Below are 12,109 nucleotides of genomic sequence, written 5' to 3'. Positions count from 1 at the left end.
TCAGATCCGCTGTTCAAAAACACTAACCATTTATAAACAACCCTTTTTGAATTGAAAGAAAAACCAGGTAAATTCAACATGATTGCTTTATTATTTAGAGGAACTCATGAAAAGAGCTCAGTAGGCTCACTGCTCCAAACCAGTGAAGAACATCAGAATGGCCGACACATGAATCCTAATTACTGTTTCAAATGATTCAATTCTGGCCACTCCTGACAGACACTTTAATGGCTATCCATCAACATAATCCCCGAAGCAACACACCGATTTCAGTTAACTTATGTTTCGTACCATTTAGTGTCAGGTTTAGCAGTCCTTGGTTTTTTATTCATGAACGCTTTTGTATATTTGGCAACCAGGTTGTTGAATTCAATTTCCCCTCTCTGAGAATTGTTACGCTTGTTTGACCTACGGCTCGGCTTTTCAACTTTGAACTCCGGCCTTTTTGACTTTTGAAACTTTTCCGCAGGTTTTTCACCAGTACGTTGTCGTTCAAACTTTTTCACAAGTTTCTGTTGAGCTTCTCTTGTATTCAGCTTCTTACTTCTTCTCATTTGTTCCAAGATTTTTCCTCGATTTTTTTGTCGCATTTTCGGTCCTGCGTGGGATGGCATCGGCAATTTTTTACCGGACAATGTAGTACCAGAACTACCTTGGAACGATTTTCTTTCAAAATTTTGTTTTGGGGCAGAATCAGGGTTTCCAGTGTTCATTTTTTTGTCATTATCCACCTTTTTACTTTCACTTCCAAATTTTTTGTTCTTTGAACTATTTTGGCCATTTTTGAAATCAAGTTTGGCCCTTTTTGGGCCCTGTCCATCAGGTTTACCACTTTTGGGCTCATTTTTTTGATTTATTCCATCAAAATTCTTAGCATTTTCAGCCTGGCGTTTTAAATTTTGTCGCTTTCTTCGTCCAAGTTTTTTTTCTGGGACAGTTTCTCTCAAATTATCACCAGATTTATTTTGCTGCAGTGTCTCTTTGAGCTTCATTTTTGCCTGATATTTTTTCTTCCTGTTCTCCTTGATTTCCAGAGCTTTCCTGTTATGAAGTAAGACAAAGCCCATTTAAAAAAATGTTAGAATGGCCTAAATATAGACGTTTACTTCAAATTATTTCCAACTTATTATATTGAAAATAATTTTATTAAAAGGAACTACATACCGGTAATTCAATTTGCATAATTTTCAATTTTGAGAGCTTTCCCGTTATTACGGAAGGGCAGCATTGAGAGACCAATATAACAATATTTGAGTCAAATTTTTGTCGGTAGAAGTGAACCAACTCAAAAAATATTTGTAATTAACCAAACACGGGTAGTCCAGGGGTGTGCAACCTTCAATACAGGAGGGCCAGATACAAATAACTGAGTGAAACCGCAGGCCGCACTTTATTTAACATAGGCTTTCTAATAGTTGCAGGCACAAAAATTTTGGCTGTTGATCTTATGACATGCATTGTTCGCTTTGCTTAAGCAAAGGTAAAGGCTTTCCAAAGAAATTGGAATTAGGTGCTCGCATGTATCAAATTTAAGTAAGATAAAAACTGCGCTGACCGCATTGTCAATTACCCCACGGACGGGCCGCATTTGCACACCTCTAACTTAGACAACACTTTGGATGTTTTAGTAAAATAGGGTAAGATTTTTTCCTATTTATCCTAGGAGAGGGAGGAAGATAAGATAACTTACTTGTTCTCGAGAGCAAATTCCACAATTGGTCTTTTGATTGGCCCAAATATCTCCGGATTATTATTCAAAGATCTAAGAGCTTTCAAAGCGTTTTCATGCTTTATAAAATTAATGAAAGCATATCCAAGAGGTTTTCCAATTCCTTTTTCGTTGACGTTTTTGAGGTCCCGCATGATTCGACACTCTATGATTCGGACGTAACGTTTGTCTTCGAACTGTTTTAAGATGATTTGCTGTGATGGAAAGAATAGATAACGGTAATTACGAATAAAGTTATAGTAAAACAACATTCAGTAGAATTCTGGAAGGTCGATACGTCGCGATTGTGTTTCCCAAGTGTTCACTTGGGTCAATCATTCCAGTAATAATTATAGTGTTATTATCAATCTGTGCTCAACAAAAAAAAACTTTTTTGTAACAGGAAATGTAAAATCAGTTTTTGTCTAGCGTTGTGGCCCCTTGATGGGCTAGGGGCCCCTAAATAGACAGATATCGCAAATAATACTCACTCTCAACTTAGCTTCTTCCACAGATTTTGGTAAGTTATGAAAACAAAGTCTTGTCTTTGAAACAAATATGTTCGGATTCTTCAATTTCGATCGTTTTGCATTTTCTATTTTTTCACGTTTCTTCAATTCTATCTGACTTAGACCTTCAGCAGCTTGAGTTCCTGAAAAAGGCAAAATTTAATATTAATGTGTGTGTATTCTGTTGGGTATTAAATCTCAAGGTAATGATTGTATAGAACCAGGAACTTCAAAGTCACTGGTGTGAAGTCTTCTTAAAAGATATGTTTCACAGTGCGCGTAAATATATTATAAAAGGGGGGGGTTGCAACGAATTTTAGGGTAGCGAAGAGTACATCAATTTCACACAAAGTACTTCCTTAGACTTCCGATTCAAAAAAAAATTATAGAAACTAGTGCGAAACATAAATCTCACGATTTCGAGAGAATACATAGCATCAGAGAGGCGGCAATGATGATACTAATCGTAAGACCAGAGAATCGGGGCGCTTGCATAACAATGAAATATCTAAAATGCATATTTCAATTGTTTAGCACTTCAAAAGTGAACAGGGTTCACGAAAAATTTTGATATATTGGAAAGAGCGTTAAAATTTGAGAAGCCCTGATCTCCACGGTTAATACACCTCATAAAAAGGTGTGCGTGACCTACCTGATCTGACCATTCCTTCTCTTCCCAGATATAAATTCCTCTTGTCTTCCTTTTCAATCTTCTTTTTCCCTTCTTTTCTCATTTTATCGGTATCTCCTCTACTGAGAGCTTTCACAACTCTAATCTCACGACCATCAAGAAATTTACCCTAAAAGCAAGAAAATTGAGCATTGATTATTGAGTGTGATTTGATGGAAAAAATTGAGTAGTAATGTTGGGCCACATTGAATAACCTTGGCTCGGTGATTGGGAAATAGTGCGTTAGCAACACGCTCGCCACAGGACCATTAATAACTCTTTTCGATACCCGATAAGGGCTGATGAGATGCCATGGATTGTCATATGATTAAAGAGCCTTATTGACTTTATCATTCTGGGATATTTATGAAAATATTATGCTAACAGTGTAGCTATTAGAATCAAATGAGAACTTATGATCTTCGATAATTAATTGTGACCTTGACTAATCCCTTATGACCTTCAGTAACAGTTCTTTCAATTTTAAGTGGATATTTGCAACCTTGAGTGAGAGCGTTAACATTTAATGTGTTTTTATCATTTCGAGCGAATACTCTTTTTTGAGAGTGATTCTGAAGCTTGAGTGGAGTTAGTGTCTCTCGAGTGAGGAATTATGATCATGATAACGTATCAAAACCACCGCACTTCCGTAGTATATGAACCAAGATCGCGGACACCAGAACGTAGTATGTGTACCAAGTTAGGCCATAATTTAGGGTACAAATGCTACGTGAGTCACTTGGCTAGTCTACGAACTCGTAATGAAACTAAAATAAAGAAAACTGCAATAAAATTATGGCCTTACCCAAGGTTGTCCAAAACGAATCGAATATTCGAAATTATTCGAATATCAAGGTATTCGAATACCTTTTCGGCTCATTTCCGAATAATTACGAATAGTAGTCACTTTTCGCCGTAAACACGGTGTTTCGTTTAACCGGAATCTTCAAACGACTTTTTACGCTTTCTCACGTATTGTAATGAGATGAAATAGAGTCGGCATTTTGATTGTTTATATTCAGCGCGAATGTACGTCGCATAGTGTTGCGACACATTTGCACGTTTTCGTTGGTGGACATTGCCGACATTCGTCTTTTAATTCACAAAATCATTTCCATTAGTCGAAAAATCGACAATCACCGTATTTCCCGGCTAACAGGTCGCTTTTCTAGACCCAATTTTGGCTTGATTTTTTGGGGGGAGGGGCGCCTTATTGAGAAAGCATGTTTATTTTATTTTTTCCATGTGGCCTGCTTATTTTTCGCATTTTTCTTCTCAAGCATAATTTGTGTTGAACCGTATATTTGGTTCTTATGGGTCTGCCAATCGTGATATTTAATCGTAGGCCGGTTATCGTTACTTAAAAGAGAAAACACGGCCACCGCCACCGAGATAAAGTAAGTGATTTATGACCCTTTGGTTTTGCCGATTCAGCAGAAAACGACAGGGACATGAAACACAGCTGTGAAATAACCCGTGGACGTACCGTGTGATACTTATCACATTCCAAAATTATTTCAACATTCGGGTTGATAGGTTGTCCAAAATGATTGCCGCTTTATAATTTAAATTTACCGCTTCGTTGTTGAGAATAGTTAATTCCGTGAGTATGGTTCTACCAAACAAACATGATCTGGTTCTGTTCTGACCCTATAAAATCATAGATTGTTCAAAATGATTGTGATTTTTAACTTAAAATTAACGCTTTATTGTTAAAAATAGTTAATTCTGTGAGTATGATTCTACTTAACAAACGTGATCTGGTTCTAAACATTATTATTAGCGCATATTAGCATAACTGAACAACAGGGAATAATTTTTCTACCCGTCTTCTTGGAGGCCTATATGGAAAACCCCCTTTTTTGAGTGCTAAAAATATACATCGTCCTATTTGCCATGTAGACTTATTAGCCGGGAAATACGGTATTTATAGCCGTAATTGTTACGATATCCAATAAATTGTCACAAGTTGGGAAACAAGTTGATTTATTAGAAAAATACTCTCACCCGCTTTCTGGAAAATAATTTTGATAATGATGATCAAAAGTATCGATAATGAAAGTATTAATACCAAATACCACGTGTATTTGTGGGCATGAAATGTGTGGTAAACTGCCCAATTATAATTAATTTCGGATTCGTATTTACAAAATATTAAAACTATTATAACTCAAAAATACAACGGCGATTTGTGGACTTGAATGTGTAATAAAGTATAAATTATTTTTCCGACTTGTGACAATTTTTTCGAGTACGAAAATAAGAATCAAAAATTAATTATATTCGGGCACAATATCACGGCATTCTGTGGACATAAATTGTGAGGCAAACTCGCGATTGATATTAATTTTTGATTCCTATTTTCGTATTTACAAAATACAACGGTGATCTGTGGACATTGAATGTGTGGTAAACTACCCGATTATAAATAGTTTTTGAACCCTATTTTCGTATTTATAAAATAATAAAAGTATTATTACACAAGCATACAACGGCGATCTGCGGACTTAAAATGTGTGGTAAAGTTCCCGAATATATTTACTTTTTGATCCGTATTTTTGTACTCAGGAAAAAATTGTCACAAGTCTGAAAAAGAACTCAAACTTTATCCCGCTTTTTGACAAATAATTTGGATAATGGTTGGTATTTAAAAGTATGGGCGTTTTAATAGGATGATTTTGTGTTGCGCAAGCATTCAAATCCATCACCGATACCACTATTTAAAATGCCTTGTCGTATTATTTTAATTCTGTTAATTAACACAACTCATGTTATATAAAATATATATCGCAATAATCTGCAAACATGAAATGCCTGGTAATATAGCTAGGTTGTAGATAGAAGTTATTCCATTGTTTATTGTATGAAAATTTCTTCATACACTTAGATTCTATTACTGGATTTTATTTTCGAAGTATTCGAAATTTCATATTCGAAAATAATAATTTCGAATGTATTCGAAATAGTGAACTATTCGGTATTGGCCATCCCTGGCCTTACCCTAACCTGGTACACATACTACGCTCCAGTGTCTGCCATCTTGGTTCACAAACTAAGCGAGCGCAAAAACTGCAAATAATAAAAACAATAAAGCAACTCACAGTTCTTTCTCCTCCCAAGGCCTCCACACATTTATCAGCATCTTCCAGTTTTTTATATTGAGCGAATCCACAACCTTTAGACATTCCTGTCTCGTAATTCAGCACAATCTGGAAAAAATTCAGATGGATAAAGTTACATAAAGAATTGGCAAATTGTTTCCTAGTTTTATCCTTGATCCTTATCAACCAATTCTCAATATTCATTTAATACTTCAGAGTGACCAGTGATAATCAATACCTTCACTCGGAGATGAATCCATGCCTATGAAAACAAATGACTGACTAACTAATCCCATACCCGAGAGGCCATATTCAAGTCATCTTATCGGCATAGATCCTTGTTTTATACTGAATCAGTGCATGCGCCCTTGCTTTTAACTTTTAACTTTCTGAAATTTTGTGAATCAAGCAAAAAGTTTTCTTATAAATGCAAAAACTTTTACTAACCTTAGTGTAGATTAATTCTCCATATTCATTCAATACTTCAGTGAGGCTTTCTTCCGTCGTGTCATACGATAAATTCAACACGAATACTGTTCGACCTTCGTGGACGTCATGAGATGATTTTGGGTCAAGTTTCTTCTTTATTGTGGGTTTCGTTTTAGAAGCTGCAAATGAGTTTATTTAGGGTCACCATATTCCAAAAAGCAAAATTCCAAAAAGCAAATGCATGACTATTTTCATGACCTTGTAGTAAAAAATATGCGCAAGGCGCAAAATAACAATGTTCTGTATTAGCAGTGTGCACAGTACGATTGCAGATGCAGTAAAATTCCGGACATTTGAGCATTTTTTAAATTCTTACCGAACGCAAAATTTAACCCTAAATTCCGGACGGTATGGCAACCCTAGGTTTATTAGACATTTATTGCAGAATGCCATGTAACATTTGGGGTTCAAATCTCATGCCCACCACCACACCAGGGTGTAATGAACCCCATCTGACCCCATGCTCTCAACACAGTATAACCTCCAAACCACAATAAACTAGAATTCGGTTGGAAACCGAAGACTTATCGATCGAAGGTTAGGGGATCCCCAAAACAGTGGTCTTACTCCATAGTGACACTGTGTGTCCCATCAATAATTAAATAATAACTCGCTAATTATACGACATAATCCTTCTAAAATCAATAGGCTTCTGATCCGAGCTAAGATGAATGCACATGCAAAATTTGGAGCAGATTGAACCTCGCTTTCGTGAGATATCGCGTGCATCTAACACACAGACAAATACCTATCAACATACTTACCGATCAAGATCGAGTTGATAAGTAACAACGACTTATGTCATAAATAATGCAGGTATATTCATATTTGGGATATATAGAACATAACCGATGCTAGCAAAACAATGTAAATTGCCTTAAATTTCAAATTCTGAGTAAACTAGTTCAAACCAGCATGGACCGGCTTCTTTATAATTCAGCGAATTATTTTTGCGTTCGTTTTCTGAAATTACCAACCAATGTTGTGATCTCTAAAAAAGAAGTGTTTGTTTGAGTTTTTGCTATGATGCTTCAAGTTCCTAGATTTCTTCTTGTTATGATGTGAGATGTTAGAAGCTGAGAAACTCAAAAGTTATAACCTCACCTTTCTGTAATGACTTGGTGTAAGGATTCTCCTCTTCCTCTTCACTCTCTTCATCGCTTGTTTCTTTATCACTCTCGCTCAGCTCATCATTGCTTGTTTCTTCATCACTCTCACTCTGCTCTTCGTCGCTTGTTTCTTTAGTATCCTCACTCTCATCTTCTTCCAACCCAGAATCATCAGAAGTTTGCTCAGGTCCAGATTCTGATTCAGAGTCTTTCTCTTGTTTATCTCCTGCGGATGATAAAAACACAGAAAATTGGTCAAGAATAGAAAGAAATATAGAAACACACACATTATGCACCATCATGAGACTACATAGTTCCTTAGCATTATATTCCCAAGACTTTACCTAGAAATGAGCTTCAATTACTTTTGAGGGATAAAAGCATAACAGGCTTCGAGCAAATTGCTTTTTAAAATAATTTCAACTCTATACTCTAAAGTTCAGGTATTCCAATATTTTTTCCCAATTGTGAATATTCCATATCTATATGTCAATTAACTCATTTCTTAGATACCGGCATGGGTTTTATAGTTTGTATATACAGTTTAATTCAATAAACATTTAACGCAGCCAAATAATAGAGTAACTGTAAATAAGCCTAGCCCAATAATAATAATATGCTTTTCCCATATTTTTTTTCAATTATGAATACTCCATAAATATATCTTGTTCATCTCATCTCTTATATATAGGTTTACTTTAAGAAAAAGAGCAAAAATTACCATCAAAAAATAAAAAAAAGTTAACATAAACCAATGTGCAATTTGCAATATGTGTTGGACTTTAATTTTGAAGGTTAAAATTGCTGTATTTTTATGCAAAAGTTCAAGCAAGATTTTCAAAAGCTTTTATATTAACCTTCTACAGAAGCAGTGGTTCGTTCTCCGAGGGGTTCACTATTTGCAGAATTCATTTCTTTATATTTCTCTTTCGGTAATGACCAATCAATCGCTACTTTTCTTCCTTTTATCTCCTTTAAAATGTTATTAAAACAAAGTTATGAGTGATGGGAACACAGTGTCAGAAAAGCTCAAGTTTTAGATACACCAAGCTCAATAAAAATAAGTTCAATGTAATAAGTGTGTGGCTATAGTGCAACCTAGCCACACATAAAAAAAACTAAATAAAACATAACACACACACACATGAAAAAAAAAGTAATTACAAAGCAATTGATCCAGTAATTAAAGAGAAAACTTATTAGGTTAATATAAGTGCTAATCACCTGCATGTTTAAAGCTTTGATAGCTCTTGCTGCCTCAAATACATGAGAAAATTGAACAAAAGCGAAACCTCGTTTTTTTCCATCAGGTTTGGTTGGAATTTTCACCTCAGTTACTGTTCCATAACTGAAATAAAAAATACAAGCTGTTCAATGTTCATTTCAATTTTCCAGGACTCTGTTTTATAATATATATGTCTATAAAATCCCTTTACAATTTCAATTTTGTTATGAAGTCAGTTCTCAATATATCTTAACCAAGTTTGTTTTTTATTTTAACCATCATTTATTTACCGGTAAGTATTTACTTCATTTAACACAGCTGCGGATGTGGAGGCCAAAAAATCATATATTCTTGTTTTGATAAATTCCCTTTCATCTCTGTATATTGATTTCAATTCTGTGTTAGGTGGAAGTCCCTATACCCCGGGCATAGGGTGTGGGCCACCCTAAAGTTGAATCAAAACTGACATATGGCTGAGTACAATTCATTTCAATGCCAACTACAGATATACCAGTTGCAACTATTCAATAACATAACAGCTACATCTGTATATGGGATTCAGTAACACAATAAAAAGTCAGTTAGAAATATCGGCTAAAATAATCTGTTAAATATAATTTTACTTAAAAGCTATCGCAATGTATTGCCATGAGCTTTCAACAAAAAGTAGAATGAGTACTGTTGGAAGCATTGCAACTTGCAAGAAACCACTAAGTAGCTAATAGATTAATCCAAACATTACAGCTTTTATGGGACTCTTTTCACACACTCGTTTTATTAAATTTGTAACACAATTAGTGCCTACCTGCTAAAAGTTTTCTTCAAATCTCCTTCCGTACATTTAAAGCTGACATTCCTGACAATAAGTCTTGATTTTCGAGCAGCTTTCTGGTTTCCTTCTGGTGTCAAGAAATTAACTTTCAACTTATAATTTTTCTTTTTTCCAATATTTTTATCAGAAAGTTTGTTATAAGCTTTCAAAGCTGCTTGTTTAGTGTCGACAATGAACTTTGCACTTTGCCGCAAATCTTTCGCTTCCGTATCCGGTTCAGACTTTTCAGTACTTTCAGAATCCTCTATATTTTCGCTCGGAAATATAACCTCTCTCGGTTCTTTTAACCCACACTTTTTCCATAGATTGATTACATGCTCAGTTTTATATAAGGCTGGGAACCCAGTGACAATAACAGTAAACGTGTCTTTAGAATTGAGACTATTTCCATTTTTCGAGTCCTGCTTGGGCGGCATTTTTTCAGGCTCCTCTTGCCGTTCAACCGTATCCATTTCGGAATTGTGTGAATCAGATTTCACAATTTCAAATGTATCTCCTTCTAATTTTTTATCTTTCTTTTTTGAAAACTTTTTCTTTTTTGCTAGAGATATTTTCAGAGTGCTGTCATCAATTTTAAAGTCTTCTTTTCTCAATGCCGACTTTGCGTCGTCTGGCGTCATGTACGTGACGTAACCAATACATGGCCGTTTGTTTTCTTCGCTCGAAGATTTATACTTCACAACGAAACACTCTTTTATGGGTCCTGCGACACTAAAAACTTCCGACAAAGTGTCATTTGAACAAGATGGGGGAATTCCACGTACAAATAACGTAGCTCTACTCAAATCATCTTTATTATCTATAGATTTCATTATTTTTTCAATACTAATCCAATTTTTTCTATAAAAAAATGAAAAAAAACGTTACAATATTTATACATAATAGAACGAGATCCTTATTCAATGTTTTAAGATTGTAGCAAGAATAATACAAAAAGATTCAAAAAGTAGGAAGGTTACTGAAATAAATATATCAAGTCATCACTAACACTGGCAAACAGGGCTGTGGATTAGGAATCCGAAGTCTGAGTTATAGTTTCATTTGAGACAAAATCAGAGTTGTATTTTCAATTCAGTCGGAATACTAAATTCTCCAAAGTCATGATCCAGAGTTGCGGCCTTCCAATGGTATTAAAATTAGTCAAAACCCTTAATAATCTTACATTTGACAGCCTATGAAGTTTTATTCCAAAGTTTGAGGTATGGCACTTTGAATTTATCGAATTTCAGAGTCAATATTTTTTAAAACATGGAATCAGAGAACGAATATTTTATAACCCCGATTTAGAAGTTGAGTCCACGAACCTGCCCAGTAAAAACAATCCCTAAATTATTTTAAAACACTAAACAAAAACACCATTTGAAACAAGATTCCAAGCTCTTCAAGTTGATAAAATCAAAAAAAAAAGAATTCCAGATATACAGGAGTCAGTATATACAGAATAAATATTCAGAAGTCAATCATAAGATAGATTTTAATTCAAATTTGGAATTCTAAAACAATCTCGGTGCACACTTTTCCTAGATATGCCAGAACCAACTGTTTCTGAACGGCTCAGAGAATATTTCTGGTTTGGCAGAACAAAGTTCGTTCCGCCCTAATGGAAATTTTGTCATCAGTTTTGAACTCAAAATTTCTAATTTGCACTTACAAAATTGTTTGGTCCATAACTCTAACCCTGACATAGACAACTATGGGTCGAACCAAATGCTGCCTCTACCAAACTAAAACCAAATTTTAGCTTAAAAAAAATAGCTCAAGGAATATGTTGAGATTGCGATTAAATTTAGTTTTGGCACGACGCTTATTGTTTTTGTTCGTGTTTTTTATTTTTTCGAAAATTATAGCACATTGTATACTACAGTAACTATCTATGCACAAAATTTACAATCGATCAGCTCAAGTATTCATAAATAACATCCTTTCCATCAACTCGAAAGAAAACGAGAAAAATAATGAATAAAGGAAAATAGGATTTCCGTTTTAAAATGGGCGCTCCAGAAGTGTGTGTACTAATATGGAGGTAACTAGTTTTGTTCGCCTACTTTACATTGAGTTGCGTAAAGGGACTGAAACCTATGGGCAGGCAGGGGGTATATTCCCTTGGCTAACACGGACAGTCCTCGAACTCGTAAAAGAACTAAAAAAGGAAAAATCGAATAAAACTATATCAGAACCCTAACCTGGTACACACACTACGGGGTACGGGGTAAAATGGGCAAGGGATGTATGCAGTTGATAGTCATTAAAATATTTACGGTTTTTCTGAAAACAAAAGCTCCTTATATATCAGTGGTTGGGAATGAAGGTCTCGTTGGTGCATTTTAGAATACAGGGTGTCCATAAAATCCATTTACAATTTCAATTTTGTTATATCTTGACCAGGTTTGTTGTTTTTCAATCAGTAATTAGTATTTTTACTTCATTTATTAATACCTCTGTGAGGGCCAAAACAATATATGGTAT

At 34.9% G+C, this 12,109-nt stretch overlaps 1 protein-coding gene across 1 annotated transcript; it reads right to left on the bottom strand.

The window, feature by feature from the left end:
* Positions 1 to 105: 105 nt before the first annotated feature.
* LOC120333706 (RNA-binding protein 28-like) lies at positions 106 to 10,455 on the bottom strand. Its single transcript, XM_078109627.1, has 10 exons — positions 9,617 to 10,455; positions 8,811 to 8,934; positions 8,444 to 8,558; positions 7,582 to 7,812; positions 6,436 to 6,596; positions 5,989 to 6,096; positions 2,870 to 3,017; positions 2,200 to 2,360; positions 1,691 to 1,923; positions 106 to 1,041 (listed from the first exon to the last, which is right to left on the bottom strand). The coding sequence occupies exons 1-10, from the start codon at positions 10,453 to 10,455 to the stop codon at positions 279 to 281; spliced, it is 2,883 nt and encodes a 960-aa protein (XP_077965753.1). The 3' UTR covers positions 106 to 278.
* Positions 10,456 to 12,109: the final 1,654 nt, after the last annotated feature.

This window comes from Styela clava, chromosome 15 (genome assembly GCF_964204865.1).
Source record: "Styela clava chromosome 15, kaStyClav1.hap1.2, whole genome shotgun sequence".
NCBI classification, from domain to species: Eukaryota; Metazoa; Chordata; class Ascidiacea; order Stolidobranchia; family Styelidae; genus Styela; species Styela clava.
Note: the sequence above shows the minus strand (reverse complement) of the source record. Positions and strands in the feature narration are given on the sequence as shown.

Bases quoted from the DNA above. Each gene is read 5' to 3' on its own strand.
- LOC120333706 (XM_078109627.1), bottom strand. From the start codon at position 10,455: ATGAAATCTATAGATAATAAAGATGATTTGAGTAGAGCTACGTTATTT. The intron at 8,935-9,616 runs GTAGGCACTAAT...TTTTTATTTCAG, and splicing joins TTGAAGAAAACTTTTAGCAG to TTATGGAACAGTAACTGAGG. The intron at 7,813-8,443 runs GTTAATATAAAA...TATCATCCGCAG, and splicing joins AACCACTGCTTCTGTAGAAG to GAGATAAACAAGAGAAAGAC.